Source organism: Megascapheus bottae, chromosome 12 (genome assembly GCF_031878675.1).
Source record: "Megascapheus bottae isolate mThoBot1 chromosome 12, mThoBot2.hap1, whole genome shotgun sequence".
Classification (NCBI taxonomy): Eukaryota; Metazoa; Chordata; class Mammalia; order Rodentia; family Geomyidae; genus Megascapheus; species Megascapheus bottae.
The window spans coordinates 24,982,211-25,006,404 of NC_143520.1; the positions used below are offsets into that span (position 1 = coordinate 24,982,211).

General features: G+C 33.6%; 1 protein-coding gene across 4 annotated transcripts in view; it reads right to left on the minus strand.

The window, feature by feature from the left end:
* Galnt13 (polypeptide N-acetylgalactosaminyltransferase 13) overlaps window positions 1-24,194 on the minus strand; it is a 497,787-nt gene that overhangs the window by 131,374 nt on the left and 342,219 nt on the right. For all 4 annotated transcript variants that reach the window (XM_090342814.1, XM_090342813.1, XM_090342815.1 and 1 more), the window contains one exon: window positions 12,818-12,998. In XM_090342814.1, the coding sequence (XP_090198940.1) occupies window positions 12,818-12,998 (181 nt within the window). The remainder of the gene's footprint in view (window positions 1-12,817; window positions 12,999-24,194) is intronic.

The following is a 24,194-nucleotide window of genomic DNA, read 5'->3' on the forward strand; positions in this document are numbered from 1 at the left end:
CATGGGATCACAAAGTCAGGAACAAGTCAGTTATAGGTATATGCTATACTCATTACCACTTGAAGCATTGTTTCAAATAAGGAGGTAACATAATTTTATAGAGCTCCAATTACATAGTATGTTAAATTATGATTCCCTTTGCATTTTAAAAAATAATTACATAGGACATGTTTACTATAATTATCTATCTACTTAGTCCTATAAATTTGTAATGAAATCTATCATTTTTATAGTATCCTTGCCTACAATGGTATTTGAATGCCTATAATGATATTATATTATTTTTCCTTTTAGTGTAGTTACAGTAAAAGCTATTTTGTTGTTAGAAGAGATGGTGACATGTACATGTAAATAATCAAGGGTCAACGATGTAAGATCCAGTATCTTACAAATTCTTAATCTGGAAAATAAAATAAATGATATATTTTTGTATATAAATTATGTATTTTAATATGGAATATACATAAACATCCTTTTGCCTACAGTTTGCTTTTATTTCTGCTATAATTAAAAGATTAAATAAGTTTATATTCTCTTTTAGAAATGAACATTTACATCTTAGATATATAGATAAAATAACTCCACTAAAGCAAAAAAATGAAATCGTACTACTAAAGATGCATGTATAAGTTCAAATATTTAAATAATACTATGAATGTATAATCTCAAATATTTAAATAACACTAAATTTAATATTTGTAGAATAAATGTCAAAATCACCTTTCACTTAAAGTGAAATTACATTATGAAAGATTTATCAGGGAAAAATGTACTCAGATATTCTATAATTATTTGTTTAGCTATTTGTATTATGCTTTATCTATGCTTTCAAGCATAAAGCAAAAGCTTTTTCTAACAAGTACCTGTTTAAATTTATTTAAATAATTTTAACTTCTCTAGTTCTTCTTATTCTACTACCAGATATTACGATAGTTTATAAATGTAACTGCAAATACAAATAATTAAAAAGATAATGGTGATTTCTATTGAATTTTCAGTTTTCCACATACCTTGGTGCCACTGGGTGCAGTGGCTCATGCCTGTAATCCTAGCTACTCGGGAAGCTGAGATCTGAGGCTTAAGGTTCAAAGGCAGTCCAGGCACAAAAGGACCTGAGACTCTTACCTCAAATTAACCTCCAGAAAAAGGAAGTGGGACTTAACTCAAGGGTAGGGCGGTAGCCTTGAACTGAAGACCTCAGGGAAAACACCCAAGTCCAGGGATAGGATGGTAGGTTTGAGGTGAAGAGCTCAGGGAGAGCACCCAGGCCAGAGTTCAAGACCCATGGCCCACCAAAAAAAAAAAAAAAAAGAAAGAAAAGAAAAAGTAAATAAATGTGTTGAGAGCCAAAGGTTACATTTAGATTCCATCTTATAATTAGTACAAACCTAGGACTCTCCTAGTAGAGGATTACAATATCTCAAAAGGTAGGTATATAAGGCCATGTAGGATGGGGCTAAATGAAAGGATCTTCAGGATATGGAAACATTTATATTATGTGATTGTTGTCCTTAATGTACTATGTTATTTCTTTTCTCTTTTGTTGCCCTTTGGTTAATCTCATTATTACAGTATCTGACTTTGTTACCTGGTATATTGTACATACATTTATTTGTTTATTTGAAATAGGAAAGGAAAGGGGGAAAACAATATGAGGGAGGGAAATAGGGAAAAAAAACATGAGAAGGGGTATTAATGTGTGAGAAGTAATGTACGGAGAATATAACTGTAACCCCTCTATACATTACAATAAAAAATGGAGCTTAAAAAATAATATCATCACTCTAACCTCATTTATTTTATATCACACTGATAAATTAGAAAGACTTAACTGTTTGGTACACTTTATCCCTGTTCCTATATGTAGAGAATACATCTTATTAAAATATATTGATCCATGTAACCTAAACTTCACTTTCTGAACCAGAAGCTAACATAAGTCCCTTATTATTTCGCCATTTTAAATAATCTATTTGAAAAATATAAGCATCTGTTCATTTTAGTACATTTCCTACAATTAAAAAATAAACATTTTTAGATAGCTAGCATATAATTGTTCCTTATGTTGTTACATTAATCTTGGATATGGAGTCCTTGGCTTTAACGTTTAGACTTGGAACCATTTGTACTCTCCTAGACATTGTCAACTATAGTTAGAATATTGGTAATAGAAGTAGGTCTAAGGCTTATTTGTTAAATAAACATCTTATTTTTTCACAAATATTCTTGTGCAGGGCTTTAACTATGCTTCTATGCACTTTTTAATTTAGCCTAAATTCATGGCCTTAAATTCTACCCTCTTGGAGATTTTCTGTAGTATCCTTTTCAACTCAATCACATTGGAAAAAAAAGTTATCTAGTAAGAAAAATGATTTATTTGTAAGCAATTTGTAATAATATAATAAAGGAGAGCTAGTGCCAAATCGACCTGAATTAGTTAGAGACAGAAAAATCTATCACTGAAAATCCATATACTTAGTAGTAAAGATGTACTTAGATTTTCAAAATTTGTTTTATTTTATTAATTTTATTTGGAAGTAAATATCTTAAAGAGTTTTGAATCAGCATATGTGAAAGCTTAATTACACTTGTATAATTGGATCTAGAATAGATTGGGTTTTCCAGTTCATTAAATAACATCTTTAATTCTTCTCACTCTCCTACAGTTTATGGAACTGGGTCACTCCAGAATTGAATCGCTATTTTATCTTAAGTCTTAAGTAGTTAAATATAAATATAACACAGGAATCAAAGCTTGTTTGACTTACCAGAAAATCTAATACTGAGGACTTAGTCAAAGTATAGAAATTAAAAGTCCTCTGAAATATGCAACCTCCTGCCTGGACTCCAATAATTTTATGCAAACGACTATTGCTGAATGTCATAGTGATTGACTCAGATCAGTGAAGAGTTAGAATTTAAATTTAAAGTAATTAATTATATAATTCTTAAGCTGTTCAATTTTTACTTATGTTAAAGTTAAACAATTAAATTGGAAAACTGAAGAATAAATAGCAAAAGTGAAAGTAGGGGTAATAAAATCTCTGCAGGTGCCTCAATAAAATTTGGTTTAAATTTAATCCCCCTTACGTCAAGTAGAGTGCGCAGCCAATTCCTTTTTATATTAGTTTTAGAAATTATTTTCATGGTAAAGATGATGGACAGAAGGATTGTAGTCACATAACTTAGATATTGCGAACATTTCTTCTTGAATAGTGTTGCTTCTTACCTATTTCCTCCCAATCTTTCTGCCCCTCCCTCTTTTCCTCAAAGTTGTATTGTTCATTTTCAAAACAGTGTGTACCCTCCCCAAGTTTATATACAAATCAAAAAGTACAGGAATCAGGGCCGGGAGTTTGGCCTAGTGGTAGAGTGCTTGCCTAGCATGCACAAAGACCTGGGTTCAATTCCTCGGTACTACATACATAAAAAAAGCCAGAACTGGTACTGAGGCTCAAGTGGTAGAGCTCTAGCCTTGGGAAAGTCCAAGGACAGTGCTCAGGCCTGAGCCCAAGCACAAGATTGGCAAAAAAATAAAATAAAAATAAAAAAATAAAAAGTACAGAAATCAAAAACAGGGACAAAGGGGAAAAATAAACACAAAACAAAATGAAAAATCACAAAAATAAAATAAGAAACCTCTTGTTTCCAATTCTTGGAGTTTATTTTGATAAAGATCATCTTATATTCTCAGAATCACATAGTTATTGAGCCTTTGTGATCCTCTCCTAAGCCTATCCTTTGGTCTCATTTGCCCAAAGAAACATAGGATACATGGTTTCCTTCATTTGCAGTAATTAGAATGTGCCTATATATCTACAAGTAAACATGATGGACTGCAAAAGGCAAAAATAGTTATACTTGGATATGAAAAATTATATAGTATTCAAAATCCTTTTTTAAAAATTATTCTTCCTTGAAATTTCAATGTTTGCAGATAACATTTATTCTGTATTTAAAGAACCCTAAAGAATCTACTCCCAAGTTGTTTGAGCTGATACGAAACTTTGGCAAAGTAACAGGGTATAAAATTAACCCTCAAAAATCAACTGTCTTCATGTATGCCAACAATGAGAGGATTGAGGCAACAATCATGAAAGCAACTCCTTTTGCAATAGCCTCAAAGAAAATAAAATACTTAGGAATTAACTAAGAATGTAAAGGACCTTTATGGTGAAAACTGTAAAAACCTGAAAAGGGAAATTAAAGCAGAACTGAGGAAGTGGAAAACCTTCCATGATCCTGGATTGGAAGAATTAACATCCTAAAAATGACAATCTTGCCAATGGCTATCTACAAATTCAATGCTGTACCCATTAATATCCCACTGTTATTATTTTTATTTTTGCTGGTCCTGGGCTTGCACTCAGGGCCTTGAGCACTGTCCTTGGGCTTTCTCAAGCCTAGAGCTCTACCACCTGAGCCACAGCACCACTTGCAGCTTTTTTCTATGTATGTGGTACTGAGGAATCGAACCCAGGTCTTTGTGCATGCTAGGTGAGCACTCTATCACTAGGCCAAACTCCTGCACACACCCCCCCACTATGTTATTCTTTAAGGAAATAGAAGAAGCAATCCAAAATTTCATATGGAATAATAAAAGATACCGTATAGCAAAACCAATCCTTAGCAGAAAGAGCAGCACTAGAGGAATATCAATACCAAACTCTAGATGCTATTACAGAGCTATTGTAACCAAAACAGCTTGGTACTGGCACAAGAACAGGCCTGAGGATCAATGGAATAGAACTGAAGACCCAGAAATCAACCCACAGACCTATGGCCACCTAATCTTTAATAAAAGACCCCAAAAATAGAATGGAAGAAAGACAGCCTCTTCAAAAAATGGTGCTGGCAGAATTGGTTAAGCAAATGTGGAAAACTAAAGTTTGAACCTTCTATGTCATCCTGCAACAGGATTAATTCCCATGATTCAAAGTATTGTTTATGACATATGCTGATTTGTTTTATGGACCATTAATATAACTCAAGATGCTTTGAAGAATTACCTTGTGGTGAATGATATAATCATTTTAATAGTTGTATTTATAATTGGAACTGTTGGGGCCAGGAGTTTAGCCTAGTGGTAGAGTGCTTGCCTAGAATGCAAGAAGACCTGGGTTCGATTCCTCAGTACCACATACATAGAAAAAAGCTGGAAGTGGTGCTGACACTCAAGTGATAGAGCTCTAGCCTTGAGAAAGCCCAAGGACAGTTCTCAGGCCCTGAGCTCAAGCCTAGGACTGGCAATACATTTTTAAAAAAATTAAAAACTTAGAATTGTTATAAATTTTCCGGTTATTTTTGATCCATAAAGGATTATAAACACTATTTATGAAAAGGACTGAGTGTTATGCTGTTTATACTCATTGTTCTAACATATCAACAAATTTACCGGAAAGAAATAAAAACAAAGCAAAGCTCAGTTAGAAATGTCATCAAAATCAAGCACATGGCATTTCAAGAATAATTTTGAGGCACTTAAGTTGTTGTTAAAAAGTGTTGCTATAATTTCTTACAGTAATGGAAAATGAGAACCCATAACTACCTGACAGTAGTGGCATGATTAAGTTTTCTGTATTTATATATTATTTTTTACTAAGTGAAATGGTATGGTTCTATGTGAAAATAAATATATGCAAAAAACTAAAAGCAAGAGTCAACATTTTGAGTCTGAGTTGATACAGGTAAGTCTGCAATGCTAGAACTGAAAGTGTGGAGGAAAGCCTGGAAAGATGGGGGAAAATGGTTTAATAGGAAATTTAGGTGATGTTTGGATCTGTGACCTTGGCTTGTCTGGGGTAAAAAGAGAAACATGGGACTGAAGCTCAGAAGGTCATCTAGCAGTGCTGTAAGGATAAAGAAATCCTAGACACTAAGGTAGGAAGCAACCAGGATATTAGGAGGCTGTCTGGTGTGAGTGTCAGTACGGGAAACCACAACTCATTGAAACTGATAGAAGACAAAGAAAGATATGGAGATCCATTTAATTTTAATGCCTATGAACAGTAAGCAGAAATCTGGGAAAATGTAAGTTCTTCACATAAGAATTCCTTAAATTTCTTGACAGTGTATGCGCATTACTAAGCATTAAATCCTATTTTTTCCATTGAAATTAGTTTAAATGTGATAATGGGCAATTAACTCCTCAAAAGGCAAAGCCATTAAATATCTCAAGAGTTTGCAGTCCCCCCTACCTGACCAAAGATTGGACAGAACTTGAAAAAGCATTTACTTAATCAAACTCAGACAGAAGTCATTAATTCCATTATTACAGAAATAAAGTAAAATAGAGAAAATATAAGAAATTCAATTTTTAATTGTCAACCTCACCAGTATTAAATATGGTTGCCATATCTTCTTTCAATATTTAACATTTCAGGATCTTACATAAGTACATGAACTATGTTATGATAACATAATTTATTCGCATGATTTAGATTTTTTTCACCATCTGCACTCCATGAAACCTTGTTGGATACTGCTGGAAAACATTTATTTATATAATAAAATTTCAAACTTTGTCTGTTTAATAGTGCTTTCCTTTCAGAAATATACTATTTTCAGATGGATTGTTAAGCCAGGAAAGAAATTGAGTATTGAAAAGAATATGCATATCCAAAATTTTGCTGGAGAGAGTAAACTTGTGTTTAGCAAACATTTTCATTATTTATTCAAAAAGACAGGACTTGCACTGAAAGGGCTGATTGCTAAGTATTGGAAAACTTTAATATTCTGTGTGTGTGTATATATATATATATATATATAGAAAGAGAGATAAGTATATATACATACATGTGTATAAGTAAAAATAGGTAGAAGTTTAAAAGGTAATAATGATGCTAAGAAAGGCTACCTTTTATGAGCTGCATTTTTGTCGAAGAAAGATAAGCTATTTTCCAAATTACACTTAAATACTTTTATTTCCAGATTTTAGTTTCAATTCTTTTTGGCTCAAGAAAAGAACATAAGCTGCCCATTAAGGAAAAAAAGTTATGCAAGACAGCTGCTTATAATCACTCTATTGATTATAAGTTAGAAATTCATCTCTCTGGAGGAGAAAAACCAGTATTTATAGAAAGCCTAGATTTCAACTGTATGGTACTATGCATTGCATTTTAAAGTTCTTAAGGATTTTATTTGTGATCACGAAAAAAATGTGGCTGGTGATAATGGGGTCTACTGTGAAGAGTGATTTCTACTTATATCACTTCATTTCAAGGGATTTGTGGTACAATCAGAGTGGCTAAGCCTGAAACAGACCAATTACCAGTAAAAATTGCCTCAGGCTTTAAGACTCTACTGAGCTTTAAAATTCTATGATTTTACAGTGCTAGCATCTTTGGAAAGACATCCAAATAGATATTAAAATATATTCTCTAACACTCTTTCAAAGTACGTCTAGTCTCCATTTATATATCTATTAAGGAGAGATAATCAGTCATTGCAAATTTTTCTAGTGCTATCAAATGGATAAAGGCTGTGGGCCAAGATGATTATGGCAATGAATATAAAAATCATCAGATAAAAGTAATGCAGCTATTCATGAATCCCATTTTAAACTGTCTATAAATTGGGGGTCTTAAACTCAGTAAGTGTAGAAGTAACCCTAGCTTATATTTGTGAGCTTCTGTATTATGTTGCTTCATTATTATCTGCCTCAATTGTGCTTTTAAACGTTTGTAATTACCACAAGGTAAGATTATATCACTGCGAATACTTACAATTATACTAAAAATCATAAAAACCTTAAGCACAAAGCCACTAGCACAACGATGTTCATTGCAGAATTATTTACCATAGCAAAGATAGGGAACCAACCCAGATGCCCCTCAGTAGATGACTGAGTCAAGAAGATGTGGTATTTAGACACAGTGGAATTCTATGCTACCATCAGAATGACATCACCCCATTTGTAAGGAAATGGAAAGACTTGGAAAAAATCATATTAAGTGAAATAAGCCAGACCCAAAGGAGCATAGGCTCAATGATTTCCCCCATTAGCAATAATTAGTACACATCTAGGACTCTCCTAGCAGAGGATTATAATAGCGCAAGGTCATATAGAATGAGACTAAATGAAAGGATCTCAAGGATATGGGAATAAGAGCTTTATCTTGTGTGATTGCCTTTCTTAATGTACTATGTTATTTTTCTTCTCTTTTGTTGCACTTTGGTTAATCTTATATTGTTACTATACCTGACTGTGTTACCAGGTATATGGTATATACGTTTGTTTATTTGAAATAGGAAAAGGAAGGGGGAAACAAGATAATTGTGAAGGGGATGGAGGAGGGAAATGGAGAAAAAACATGAGAAGGGGTATCAATGTGTGAGAAGTAATGCACCTAGTATCTGGTGAATGTAACTGTAACCCCTCTATACATTACAATAAAAAATTAAAAAAAAAAGAAAAAAAACCTTAAGTACACAGGTAAGCCAATTGAACTTTGTTCCTGATGGCAAACTAAGAAGGGTGATATTCCAGCACAACAGAGTATATCTTCACCCCTCTATACAATGGATCTTTAATGGGAGGATGGATTAGAGACAAAGGTATCCCTTGGGGAAGGATTCCTCAGTATAAGCTTTACAGGATTCAATAGAAAGGAAGACAAGAATGATTCCTTTTAAAAGTTCACTTATTTTTTAAATACTTCTCTTGTAATCACTCAAAAATATTTTTATGGTATATGACAGGAAATCTGCTAGAGTACTAAAATAGAATTAATACTTAACTGTATTAGAAACAATTATTAAAAGCAAAAACAATATTGTAAGGGCTAATAATAGTTTATGGGAACCAATCTTCCAGATTCATGTACAGAGAGAAATATTTCCTAGATGTTTTATGTTTATGTAGAAGAAAGTCAGCAAGTAATATTTTGTAGACTATATTGGGATGAAGCAAAGCTGTTGTTGAAATCAATTTATGAATGTCTAGCAGATTATTTTGTAGAAACTAAATAAGTACAGAATAAAATTTGGTAAAAATAGTTTTGATATTAAAAGTACAAATCCAAGTCTCTCACAAAAAAATTCTGAATAGATGAACATGTATACAGAAGTGCATCTAAAAAGAACCACAATTTTCTTAACTATCCTTTTCTAAAGAATTCAGTAGAGGCTTGAGTTTTTTAATAAATATTATTTGTACTTTTATGCATTAAAGTACCTAAATTTTAAAAGAGAACATGAGAGCCTGAATCTCATTTTTTTCCACCACCACAGGCCTCCCCAATTCTCTCTTCACAACTTAAGACGAGACATAGAACTCAACAATCTTGGAAAACAGCAAAGATATTTATGATATGATTTTCAGACCCAAAATCTATACCTTAAATAAATAATGGTTGAAAGTTTTGTTGAATGGTTTTGAAAGTTTTTGGTCAGTCATGGGGCTTGAACTCTGGGCCTGGGTGCTGTCCCTGAGCTCTTCAGCCCAAGGCTACTGCTCTACCCTTTGAGGTACAGCACCACTTCTGGTTTTCTTGTGGTTAATTGAAGACAAGAATCTCACATACTTTCATTTCCAGGCTGGCTTTGAGTTGCAGCCCTCAGATCTCAGCCTCCTGAATATCTAGGATTACAGTTGTGAGCCAGCAATGCACATCCAAAGGACAGATTTCTGATTTCCAGAAAATAAATCTGTTTTTGAGTGATCTACAACGTGCCTAGGGCTAGAATTCTTTTTAAGCATCTAGGTCTTGCTTCTGGCCTATTCTTCTTCTGCTTTTTCTACTGAGGAGTGAATTATAATCTTGGGATTATGGCTTCCTCTACTGCCCCTTAGCTTAGCAAACTGGTTCCACTATATTCAGTAATACTGATTGTCTATGAGGCATACATTGGTATAAATATCTTAAATGCCCAACAGAATGGTTTTTCAGCATATTCTCTGAAGATCTGTATTTTTTCAAAAATAACTTCTTAGATTTAAATAAATCTATTAACTAATCAAGACTCTTCCAAGGGTTATTTAATGTAGAAATTATAATTTCCCAATATAGGTAATATAGGTATATATAGGCAACAAAAAGTCAGATCATAAACAATTTCACCTTTTAGACTCTAAACAGTCATATTTCAGTATAGTTGAAGAACTAGTTCTGTCATTTTTCTTTCCTATTTATTCAGCAAAAATATATAAAATATCTACTTTGGGTCAGCCAATAGAGCATTTAAAAATGTTCCCCCAATTTGATATAAAAGAAATAAAAAGGCCTTGATAAGAAGACTGGAATCAACATCCCTTTAACCTTGTTTTCTATCATGACCATTTTTGCCACTGCTCAGGGACAAACTTTCTGCCAAGTTCTCTCTGATGCTCATGATTCAGATCGGTCAAAGAGGAAACAAATACCTCTGGTCCCTTACCTGAACTTTCATGAACTCAACTAATGATGCAGAAAATCTGAATGATATATATCAACAACATATTTTCTGTTACACACAGACATTTGTTATACAATTGTAACCTTGCATTTTAATCCCACAGTCAGGTACAATCTGTTTTATATTTCCTGTTCTGCAAACCCAACACAGTGTTTCCATTGTTCATTCTCCAATCCCCATCAACTCCCTAAAGATCATTTCTTGTACTGTTGATAGTTTCCATTCTCCCATACTATATAGAAACCCAAGTTGGCCTAGACAGTAATCACACTAAGGTTTATCTCACATACTATAAATTTTTCTTTACATGTTAATAAATATGCATGTTTGTTTTTCTCCTATTTGTCCTTTGTCAGCTCATTCCAGGGTAACTTCAAAGGCCTGAGAAGAAATCTCTTTGTCCCTAACTTACTGTTACATTTTCACAAAAAATAGGCACAGTGAATGACATTCAACATGTCTTCATGGTTGCAGTTATTCTCCATAGCCTGCTCTTCTTCCTGAAAGTAAGTTGAACATGATTGCACACAACACATTTCTTCTCTTCATTACCTCCCAGTTCATATTTGAGTTTATATAATTATGTAAGTGATGATTTGAATTAAAAAGTCACCAAAAGGAAATGAAAAGGTTACATAAATGTCACTGCCTTGCTGCAATTTTACATGTTCCTGTTGAACTCTGAACATCTGCACTGAATTTTTACTGTGCAGAGAAACATCTATTCATGAAGCTGTGTCCCCTGTAACAGCTTTTGCGTAGAGGCATGGAAATGAGTGGTGGAAAACTCTCATAATCACATATTTACAAACATATTGTCCTCATTTGTCTTCCTTGTATAAAATTCTAGGTTTTAATTGATGGTATATATATATTTTTTCTTTTCTTCATACTGGTCTATTAAAGAATTTAATTGCTATTATATGAGCTTTCAGAAATCATGTCAGTTAGGATCCATACTGGCTTTTCTAAGCCATTTAATAGATTATATTACAAAAAAATAAGATGTCTTTCTTGGCTTTAGTTGTTAGGAGATCATTATGAAATCTATACATGCACTATCAATATCGTTTACATGATTTTATATTTCATATTTGTCTATTCTTACTGTATTTTAATGCAATGCTGTGCATTTTATTGTTTTAGAGATATAGTCTTACTGCATGACTTGAATACATGATTTATCTGCCTCAGTTTCATATTTTTTGTTCAATATTTTAATGCTTTTGGCTTTTATAAGAAAATGAATAATGTGGCTGTTGGAGGAGTCTTAAAAACCATAAAAATGATCACATTAATAATTCTGTCACCTAATAATGGGATTTTTTTAATAATGTCTTATTTTGTTCCTTTTTGCAGATAAAATTTTTAAAATGAATGCCGTCAAAATACTAAGAAAATTCTGAAAATAAACAAAGGTAGAAGGGAAGGAATGTAATTATTCAATCCTATCACTTAATGATTGCCTATCTTTGCTTTTATTTTTAGATAGTCTCCATGTAAGTACAGTTGGAAGCCCATATATAGTTTTATATTGTTCTTTTTAAGAATTTATTTATTTATTTATTGTTTTTTTTTTGTCAGTCGTGGGCTTGAGCTTTGTCCTTGGACTTTCTCAAGGCTAGAGCTCTACCACTTGAGCCTCAGCACCATTCTGGCTTTTTTGTATGTATGTAGTACCGAGGAATCGAACCCCGGCCTTTGTGCATGCTAGGCAAGCACTCTACCACTAGGCCAAACTCCCGGCCCCTATATTGTTCTTTTTCACTTAAATTCATTAAAAATAATTTACTATGCCATTAAATATTCTTCAAAAATACAAATGTGAATATTTAAATATTTTGTATTTTGTTTGTATATCAAATTATTTAACATTCCCTACTCAGAAATTTGAAAAACTAGGTTAGAACAAAACACCATACTTGGACACATTTTTTGTTCTACAATTGACCCAGATAACTCTTAAGTATAAAACCTAAATATGTTTATATATTACTGGAAAAATAAAAATGAGGAAAGAGAGAGAATACTTAGGCATCATAAAATAAAGGATGGTTAGGCATTTAAGGTAGAATCCTTTATTTATTTATTTGTTTATTATTTATTTTTACCAGTCCTGGAGCTTGAACTTAGGACTTGGGCACTATCCTTGGGCACTCGTTGTCAAGGCTAGCACTTTGCCACATGAGCCAAAGTGCCACTTTCAGCTTTTTCCGAGTATGTGGTACTGTGGAATCTAAGCTAGTGCTTCGTGCATGCTAGGCAAGCACTGTACTATTGGGTAATGCTCTCAGTACCCCCTCCTTCATTTTTGAATCCCAATTTATAGTTAAATTAGTAATATGACAGAATAAGAACACGCACGATCACTATGTTTAAAATGTTTCTCTTATGTAGGAAGGAAGATAATAGAATTACCCACCTGGAGATATGATGTAGAAGAAGTCTTTAAATTCATCCATCCAAACTTCTGCTAATCTTCTGTTATTCTTGTTAATCACGTGGCCAGTGCCACCAGGAAAAGTATATGGAGTTGCCTTTCGGAAGACATGGCCAACATGGGAGCAAGTCACAATCTCCAGAGAACCTCCGCATTGCCAAATCTGGGTATAAGAATGACCATTATACTACTCCCATTATAAGTAATGCAATAGGATCAGCTGAAACTTACACCAAAGTTTTAGTTCTTACATACTTCAAGAAAACATTAGCTACATGAAAATATGGAACATATACATTTGGTCTAAAATGCTATTTTATTTTATATAAGGAATATAAACATCCACAGATTTTGGTATCCCATGAGAATATCTTCATGAAACCTGAACAATGACTGATACATACACCTGGCCTCCATCTCTCTATAAATAGAACTTTTTGTATAGTGAAAAAAAATTAAATATCAATGTGCAAGAAGTAATATACCCACTACTTAACAAATGTAACTGTAACCTCTCTGTACATTATCAGATGATAAAATAAAATAAAATAAAAACACAAAAAAATCAAATAAAAAATATTTTTCAGTTAATATCTCTCAAGTAGTGTTTAGATTTGAGGAGATCTGCTATTTGGCTTTAATAACAAGCTTTACCATGGGTTGGGACATACTAAGTGACATTGATCAACAAGAATATATGCATCTCAAATGCAATCTACTTTCTCATTTTCTAATTATTTAAGCATTAAAATAGAAAAGCAAAGTAGAAAAGACCTTCTAAACACCAAAATATTAGAAAAACTAATAGAATCAACCATCTCTCCTAAAAGACAGAGGAGCTTTTAATAATAAATGATTCACAGACTGGTAAGTTCTTCATTCTTTTATAGCCTGAAATCTATATGACATCATGCAATTACATTCTCCCCTCATTAACAAGAAGAAAATAAATCTTCTCTCACTAAAGATGAATCAGTACTTCATATGTTAGTCCATACTCTATCCCATCTAAGTTCTTAAGGTCCAAATCTAAATCAACCCCTTGTTTTTCTCTTGATCGGTCATTCCAGTCTAGTCGATTATTTTTTACATAATACCTTTCAAAAATCACCTGTTTTTAAAAACTTAAAAATAGAGATAAACTTTTATGAGAGTCCTCAATAAAAATCTATAGTCTATATACACACTCAGTATACCTGATTTTACTTCCTTTCATTATAAAATAAAGCACATTTTACTAAGACAGACAGGTCTTTTTTTGTTTGTTTGTTTCAGTCCTGGAGCTTGAACTCTGAGCCTGGGTGCTGTTCCTCTGAGCTCTTCAGCTCAAGGCTAGTACTCTACCACATTGAGTTACTTCCCAACTTTCTTGCAGGGACTAGCTTTGAATCACTACCCTCTGATCTCATCCTCCTGAATGGTTAGGATTACAGGTATGAGCCACTGGCACCTGGCTCTTCTGTATCTTCGTATACTTTGCTATTTTCTGAGAAATGCTGCTGATTTTCTATAGGGGTTTTTCTGTATACGTTGCAAGTGTTTCCTTGAGGCCTTATATACTGTATTCTTTTTGGATGTTCCATGTTTCCTTATCTTGTTCAATTTTTAAATATTTTTTATTTCCCTGGTTTTCTTTGTTTTGTTTGCTAAATTTCCATGCAAATGTTGATCTCCAGCACTGTACCTTCTCATTTGTTCCTGTAACTGTAAATAAACTCTAAATGCTGAAACCTCCATATTAGCATCCCAGACCAAACTTCTCTGGAACCCAGAGAGCCATGGTGACACATTCCTTTGAAACCTTCACTCACCTATGTCAGTTTGGCCAAGGGGATTTGTGTCTTCATCTCTCCTCTGTCAGGCAAGTCATATTTATTGTCATAGGAATTTTTAATTGTTAGTAAATTATGCTCACCATTCTCTCAATGATCAACCAAAATACACATACATGCATACCATACATACTAACTTACATACATACATAAATACATACAACCAAGCTAGGTATCATAGATGGATATCTTTCATTATTACTAACATATAAATCCTTTAGCAAATCCTAGTTACGTTATCTAATAAATAATTCTCTGAATATTCATATAGTGAGAGTGAAATGATAAAAGACCATAGGTGTAGTAGTCCAAGTGGTGGATTAAATGCCAAACTATTCTTGCATTTCATCAGAAGGCTAAAAATTCACTGTCAAAATGCTGCATGATAAATAGCTGAAAAGATATATAGATAGATAGATAGATATAGATATAGATAAAGATATAGATAGCCATATATAGCCACCAGCTGCTTACTGTGTTCTTACATGACACACTAACACTAGAACTCAGAAAAAGAGTTCTAGTGTTGTTATCTCCTAAGAATTCCAGACCTCTTAGAGGTCTATCCTTATGACCTCTTTTAGCTTTGAGCTCCTTACAGACCTGATATCTAGATGGGGTCCACATAAGGCATTAGCAGTTCAGCATATAAATTTGGGGAACACAAATCACTCTGTAGTACCATCTCTCTATATCCAATGCCACTCTCCCTGAGCTAATCAACATCTCTTGTGTCAGTTACAATAGTCTCTTAATTGTCTTGCTGCTTTCGTTATCCCTCTCCTACAATTTATTTTGTACTGAGAAATCTGAATAGTATTTTTAAATTGTAATCATTTTATTTTATTCCCCTTCATAAATCTTTGAATGGTTTCTCAGTGAATTGTCAATATAAACAAAATCCCTTAATAATTCCTCTAAGGCCCTACTAAATATGTTCAAACATCTGTCAATAGACATAGTAATATTAGTTTGCTGCCAATTCTTTCTTCTTAGAGTAATATATTACATACTTTTTTCATACATGAAAAGTCAGCGCCTGGTTACCTGGTGTCATTGCTTTCTTTACCTTAGTTGCTTATTTTTCATTCTCTCGCCTGAAACAGACTTTTCAGAGAGGTCACCTCTAATTTCCATATGTATAGTATTCCCACCCAGTGATTTTTTTCTATAATAGTACCTGTTTATTTCCTTCATTGCCTATCATAACGTGTAATCTGCTTACTTGTATGCCTACATACCTTGTTTCTCTAATAAGGAGATAAATGCAACATCTCACAGAACTGAAGAAATATCTCATTATTTTTATACACTCCTACCGCCATCCTCAGTCCTGTGTACAATAGTATATAGCACCATATATTGCATGACTGGACAAATGAATGGTTTAAATTTAACTCTCAAGGATAACATAAATTAAAAAAACACTTGAAAATGACAAGATTTAAACAGATAGGTTGAAAACTGTATAGTCAAATATAGCATAATGAAGGAAGTAAAATTGAATGATATTTCTAGTGACTACTTTGATAATTTCCCTTGGCATACACTCAGTAAGCATGATAAAGAGAGGAAGAAGAGAAAAAAAAGAAAATTCCATATGATGGTTTTTAAAGGGGTTATGGTACACACTGTAAGCTCTGCTATGAAGTAGGGGAAGATGGAGATGATTATTGTGGGAGATCAGTTCAGGAAAATGTATGAGATCCTAAATGCAACCTGAATAAACAAAATTGGGCTGGTAGCAAGGCTCAGGTGGTGGAGCACCTACCTGCTTAGCAATTTTGAAGTTCTGAGTTTACACCCTCCTAACTTCCTCCAGTCAAATACAAGCCCTAACCAAAACCCAATCAAAGCATCTTTCTGCACTATGAAACAAGAAAATAGAAATATTCCATTGGTTGCTAAGCTATTACAGGATAGCATTCTCTTTACTACCTGTATATACTTAAGAAAAATAAAGCCTCAACAGTTTAAAATTCCCATTCAAAAGAATAGTAACAACGCCAGTGTTGATGAGATTGTATAAAGTACCACACTTGGCACACTAAAACAATTTCTTGTATACCATGTGTCATTTTGTTGCTTTTCATATATATATATATATATATATATATATATATATATATAAAATACCCATGTCTAGGGGCTTTTGTATGTAGCAATGACCTTAAAAGGAAAGCCAGTTTGTTTTCAAATAGATAACTATATATTTTTTTGCCAGCCTTGGGCTTAAGCTCAGGGTCTGAGGACTGTACTTGGATTTTTCTCAAGGCTCGAACTCTACCACTTGAGCCTCAGCACCACTTCTGGCTTTTTCTAAGTATGTGGTATCAAGGAATCGAACCTGGGTCTTCATGCATGCTAGGCAAGCACTCTACCACTAGGCCAAACTCCCGGCAGATCACTACATTTTGTTCTCTGAAATTATCTTATAATATCTCAACAAATATTATGTTGTCTATCCACATGAACAGGTGATACTCAAATTACTTTTATATCATCCAGTACATCTGATTACCATTGTCTAAGCTTCCAACAGATTCATATATAGATTTCATCAATCTGAAGTAATTTGATCATGTATAAAATACAAAATGTCCTTTGATCTTTAGAGAATTGAAGTTACTTAGTTTCTTGTTCCCAGATATTTTTTATATTTTTATTGTATTTAATAAAAGGGTTACATGATATTTTCCAGATAGAAGGTGCATTAATTCACATACATGGATACCCTTTCACATGTCTTGCATGAAGTTCATAGTTTAAGATAGCTTCAATAACAAAAACAATAATAATATGCAAAGACATCTACAAAGCAGAATGATTATAAGTCACTAGCTCTGTCACTTACCAGGAGATGGCCTCCATTGAATCATTTTCCTATCTTTTTGGTGATAAGTATAATAAAATGAGAACAGAAGGCTCATTCTATAGTTTTATTGTGAAAATCAAGACAAATCAATGCCTATAAAAATACTAAAACCATTATTTGGAAAATAGATTTAAATGGATTAATAGAAGAGATTTGCCAAAAAAGTTGCTTGAATAAGCTAAGGAAAAGATGGTAATGATTTGGCCTCAGCCTGATGGCACCAAAAAGTAAGAAAAGAAAATGAAGTGTTAATGAGCGCAGCAGGCCAACAGGTTTGTTTTGTTTTTTCATATATTTTTTATTGTAATTAATAGAAGGGTTACATGATATTTGCTAGATAGATGGTGCATTAATTCTCATACATTGGTACCCTTTCACATGTTTTGGTCCCCATTTCCCTTCCCCCCATCCCCACCCCTCATCTTGTTTTCACCCTTCCCTATCCAAATTCAAATAACCAAATACAAATATATTCGATATATCAGGTAACAAAGTGAGATACTGTAAAAATATGAGGTAACCAAGGGACAGCAAAAGAGATGAGAGATAACATAGTACCTTAAGAACAACAATCATTCATTATATGGCTTATGTTTCTAAATCCTAGAGATCCTTTCATTTAGCGTCCTATTATATGGCCTTTTGTATCAAGGTTTTGCTCTATTGCAAATCTCTGCTAGGAGAGACCAAGGTTTCTACTGATTATGACAAATGAGGGAAACCATTGAGCCTAAGTTCCTTTGAGTCTGGCTTACTTCACTTAATATGATCTTTTCTAAGTCTTCCCATTTCCTAACAAATGGCGCGATGTCATTCTTTCTGACAGCAGCATAGAATTCCATTGTGTACAAATACCACATCTTGTTGATCCACTCATCAACTGAGGGACATCTAGGTTGGTTCCATATCTTTGCTATGGTAAATAGTGCTGAAATGAACATCGTTGTGATGGTGGATTTAGTATATCCTTGTTTCTGGACAGTTGAGTAAATGCCAAGTAGTGGAATTGCTGGGTCATAGGGAAGCTCTATGTTTAGTCTTTTGAGGAACTGACATACTGCTTTCCATAGTGGTTGAACGAGTCTGCACTCCCACCAGCAGTGTAGTAGTGATCCCTCCTGGCCACATCCAAAAAAACCTGTTGGAGCAGAAAATCTGGGAAGGACAATCTCTGACTGAAGGGGAGATGGTGCAACCTTTCTTACCACTAAGGTCCCTTTACATATTAGGCAGAAAAAAATGAAATCAAGTGGTACAGGGTGAGATGGAGGTGGAGTGGTTGAGCAATATTATCTTAAGTAGAGGGTTTCAGAATTTCAACAGCATCTGAGTGGGTCAGGGCCATCAACAGCCTACATAGCTTTTGTCTCAGGATCTCTTCTAAAACCACCAAGTGGGATTGTTTAGGGGAAAGGGGAAGGACATAATTCTGCAGAGTTGGCATAAGGACTAATCTAACATATGGCATCTGGGGAGATAGTGTTTTCAGTTCAAATCATTCCATCAATTACCATTTCATAGTAATAATTTGAATTATAATTTGAATGTAGTAAAAAATACTATTCCTCCAGTGTGTGTGAGATCTAAAAATTGTTTAAGTTATGGAGTAACTCAATATATAGAGACTGATGAATATCTCTATTAATGTTACTATAGACAACTCCACAAAATTGCATGATGTAACCAAACTTTCTATTGTAGAAGTGGACACATACCCTGTTGGAGGTGAAACTGAAAAGACATTGATATTATTTTAGGAGACACTGCCAGCTCTTTTACTTTCTACCTTACTCTGATACTCATATACATGTATAAATACATACATATTCATACACATGTACAGATGTATGTGTATATTTATCCTATTTAACCAGAAAGAGAATAGATTCTTTCATTCTTATGATTATAATAAAGCCTAAACCAGCCTATGCTAAGATTCTGAAGCTATAATGGTAATTGATAATCAGCCCAAATACAAAGGCATGATACTACTGTGCAAAAGAGGATAGGCATAGGAACTCAGTGAGTACCTTCCTTCATTGCTCACATGCAATCTTATTATTCATAGTGGTTTTGCTTTAGAAATACTTTCTCTAACTGATTGAATATTAATCAGCAGTTTCCTGTGTAACTGAGGAGATTTGTATAAATTGGGAAGCTTTCCTTCCATACCTCTCTTTCTTACTTCTGTCTTTCCTCCCTTCCCTGGTTTCACTAGGAAGTGGTCTACAGTAAAGTAAAATCCCCTACCATTTCAATACACTTGGAAAAGAAATTATTAGTAAGAAAAAGACATGTAATTGAAAAGTTGAATTCTGGTCTTGAATTAGGCACAGATCCTTTAATTTGTACCAATTTACTTAATCTTGAAATTCCTTAGAAAACTCACATAGGAAAGGAGTAAAACGGAAGGAAGCTGATGTTTTTTTCCAAAAAATTCTCTGATTTGGATTAAATCCTGAACATGAGAGATCTTATCTAGATTAGATAAAAATCCTTCATTTTCCTACTTCTACTCTATTCAAAGAAGATAAAAATATCTTTTTCTGAAGAAAAAGAATGCGATGGATTTTACTGTAAAATACATATTTTTCTCCTAAATGTGAAAGTTCCTGTATTTGATAAATGTCATAAATATTATATAAAAAATAATCAGCAGAAGAACACACATTTCTACAATTCCAGGTGTTCAGGCAAGAGAATAACAACTTCAAACAGCGTGGGCTCTGTAGTGAATTTCAGAGAAGACCCTAAAAAGGAAACCACAATAGGACATCTGTTCTTCAAGAGATTGTTTCTAGTCATAGCTATGTATTAAGTAGGTAATCAAAAATGGAACTATCACCAAACATTCACATCGATAGTTGAATCCAACACTTCCATCAACTTCTAAATATTCAGTTAACAAATATTTTCCCTAATCATTACTTTCCATCTATACCTAGAAAAAAACTGTCTAAAAGCCTCAAAACAAAAATAAAGCAATTAAAATACTAATACACAGGTACTTGTTATTTACCGCTGTAATCCTATTCACTCAAAAGAACAAAATTTGAAGAATTCGTTTTTTAAATCACCTGAGCAGATAAAATATCTGTGAGACTCCATTTCTAAAAAAAAAGTAAGAAGTCAAAAGCCAGGCTGGAGGCATGGCTCAAGGGGTAGAATACCAATCAAACAAGCTAGCAAAGTATGCAAGCAAAAAAAAATAGAAAGTATAACTGTGAAAGAGAATACAATTGTAAACTATTTTGGGGTGGAACAGTGATCACCTATATATAAACCAGTGGGGTCTGCAGCATGTAATGAAAGAGTCTTGGGCACAAATGGAGTCCTTTATCTCATCTTTCACTCCTTTCAAATACTAGAATCCATTCCCAGTAGTAGTTCAAATATACAGTGAAGATAATCTCAATGCATACATTCCAATATTTCATAATATATATATAATCTCATGGTGTTTGTCTTTTCTCAACATTCTTTCCCTAAAGTTTTCTGACCTTTCAATTTTTGACTACTTCATTTTCTGAGATGAAGTCCATGCCATTCCGACTGTTGACATTTTGGGAAAAAAAATTCTAATTCTTCTTTAGATGAACAGGGAAATCCATGGTCCTGATTATGTTATGACGCATTCTTCCATCTTCTGCTTAAATGAAATGTGTGATGATAGAAGCTTAGAAATGAAGGACATAAAGTAGTCTCCTAGATATTGAAAAATTCTAAGAAATACAAGGCAGTTCTGCTTCAAAAATGGTGTCTGGCCTTTTGTATTTATTTTTTTTTAAGTAATGCTTTTTATGAATACAGATTGTTCAGAGCAGATAATTCATAATAAAAAGGAAAGCAACAAATGATATTCAGTATCATAATACTTTTTCATCTTTCAGTAATCAATAATCTGAAAGCATGATACATCCTGGAGCTTCTGGAAATTTTTTCACTTTATTTACAAGTGTCATTAAGAGAAGTGCAGAAACATCAGCATTTGTTGTGTCTCTCTTACTTTGTAATTAGTCCCATGAATAAATTTCAACTGTGAATAAACTCCAGGAAGATATGATTTAAAAAATGGAAGCGTCTGTGATTTATTAAATGTAATATGATTCATATTCTGAATTTACATTGATGCCCTACCATATCTGATATTATCGCCTATCAGATATGAGTAACATCTGCCGCTTCTAGCCAGAGAAGCTCATGACAGCTACATGATGCTGCCTTAGAAATCATGCCAGCACAGTCTCTTTTGAGTATCAGTGGGCCACCTGGGTACCCAGCTGCAGCATCTGACATATTCTAAACTTTTACAGATGCCAGAAATACATACAAAGAACTTGGATGGGAAAGAAAATCTGGTGCCTCAAAAAGTCACCCTTCAATTTCTCAGTTTCTCCATTTGTAAATAAAAGGCTACTGCTACAGATCATAGTCCTCTCAATTTAGTCTAATTGAAATACCTTATATAACTTGCAATGTGGTCAAATGCTTTCCTGATAAATTATCTGATAAGATTTGAGAGCAGGAAATGTCCTCTCCTTTCAAATATATTCTCTCAGGAGTTGGCAGGTATCTTTTCAGTTAAAGTACACTGGCCATTGACTTTGTGTCAAGCACCCTACTGGGCTTTGGGACACAGAGGAGGAATGATAAAACATGGCTCTTTGTCTTCAAGCAACTTACACACATGTGGAATTGTAAGTGTTAGAACTGGATGCATCAAAGTCTAGTAATCTATTTGATTTGGCAGTTGAAGACAATCTCCCATGCCCACAAGGAAGAAAGTAAGAAAGTGAGGAATTCACCCCAGACTTACTCTCTTTATGGACAGAGTTCTCTTCTGGTGTTTAAATTAGCTGGAGACATTTTATTAAGGAACTGGGACAATTTTATAGAAAATTTCAAGGTTTGCTTCAAAAGAATGTTTTTCCTGGGGGAAGTGAGGGAACATATATAAAATTCTAATGTTGCCAATGGAACTATAAGTCCCTTCCTTCCAAACATCATCTTACAGGTCCACAGACTGCTGTAAAATGTTTAGTGAGACAAATATAAAACATATATGCATAGGAAGATATCAAGTGATTATTAAAAGTAACACAAAAATTTACTATGAAAAGAGGCGATGTTCAGGCTGGGATCATAACCTAGTAGTAGACTGCTTGTCAATCATACACGAAGCCCTGGGTTTGCTTTCTCAGTATCACATACTCAAAAAAAAAAAAAGGTCAGAAGTGGCACTGTGGCTCAAGTGGCAGAGCACTAGCCTTGTGCAAAAGCATCCAAAGACAGTGCTGGGTCCCTGAGTTCAAGCCTCAAGACTGGCAAAAACAAAAAGAGGTAATGTTCTACATTTGATAATATTTGATATTTAAAAAAATATGTGAATAAGTTAGTGGTAGTCAGTGTGGATTATATTACAGACATTAAGAAAATCGTTAATAAATGAATTCTGTGAATGTAGCTCAGTGGTGGAGTAATTATCTCACATATATGAATGCTTGGGTTCAGTCACCAGAACTGGTAAGGAAAGAAGAAAAGAAGGAAGGGACAAATGAATAAGTGAAGGAAGTAAGGAAGGAAAATGGAAGTATTGAAATCAAATATATATCATATTTCTTTGTTAGAAACGAGAGTGGAACACAAAGTTTACTTCCATTTTTTTTATGCTTGAAGTACAATAAAGATCATTTTCTCTTCTGCTTCACTAGACTTGCAAGATGCTATTCTTTTGACATTTAAAGGTTTATCCATAGAGAACATTAACAGAGTGGTTCAAATCGAGGCTAGGAAAACTGTGATTAATCCACATTCTCTTTAGCAAGCTCCAATATCAATTCCATCTTCTCTGCAGAAATCTTACCATTTCTACTTTTTGAGCTTAAGAATAGCTGACTAGACTTTCTACTTATTTCTACCTTGAAAGTATCAAATAGACTTAGTTTCCTTTGGCTATCTAAGGAAGGAAGGAAGGCTGTCAGTTCTTTCCAAAATTAAATCCCACCTCCTGTATTCAGAATACTGGAGCACTAGACTTTAAGCCAGGAAAAGATTCCATATTCAGTACTGCCATTTTCTAAACACATAATATTGTCCGAACTGAAAATGTTTACAAAATGAAATAAGAATAGCAATTTAAACACAGTGAGTTGATAGGGACACAGAGAAAAATAATGGGTGTGCGACTAACTGCCTTGTCAACTAAAATATTTTGTACAAATGGGGTTAATTCCCTCTATAATATTCTTCTAGCCCCATAATTATATATTTCATCTCTGCTTCCTCTTTTTTCTTCAATCCACCCCATATATTTATTATTTCCTATCAGTTTATTTTTTATTTTATCTCTCATGATAGAAGGTTAGGAAACAGAAAATAATTATTTTGATCATATTTACCATTAAGGAATTATGGATTTTCTTTACTGGATACTGGCAAATTTCTTTAAAATGTTTACTTTTCCTACATATTTCAAAATCCAATTACCTTAGCATCTCACATTCCGGTATCTTGAATCCATCATCTGAAACAGTTCATGAAGCTTTTTATGAGCATCATTCTTCTTACTTTCTTGCTTGTCTGCAGCGTTTGACATTGTTGACAATCACCATAACTTTCTAAGTTTTGTGACATTATATTTGCTCATTTCTGA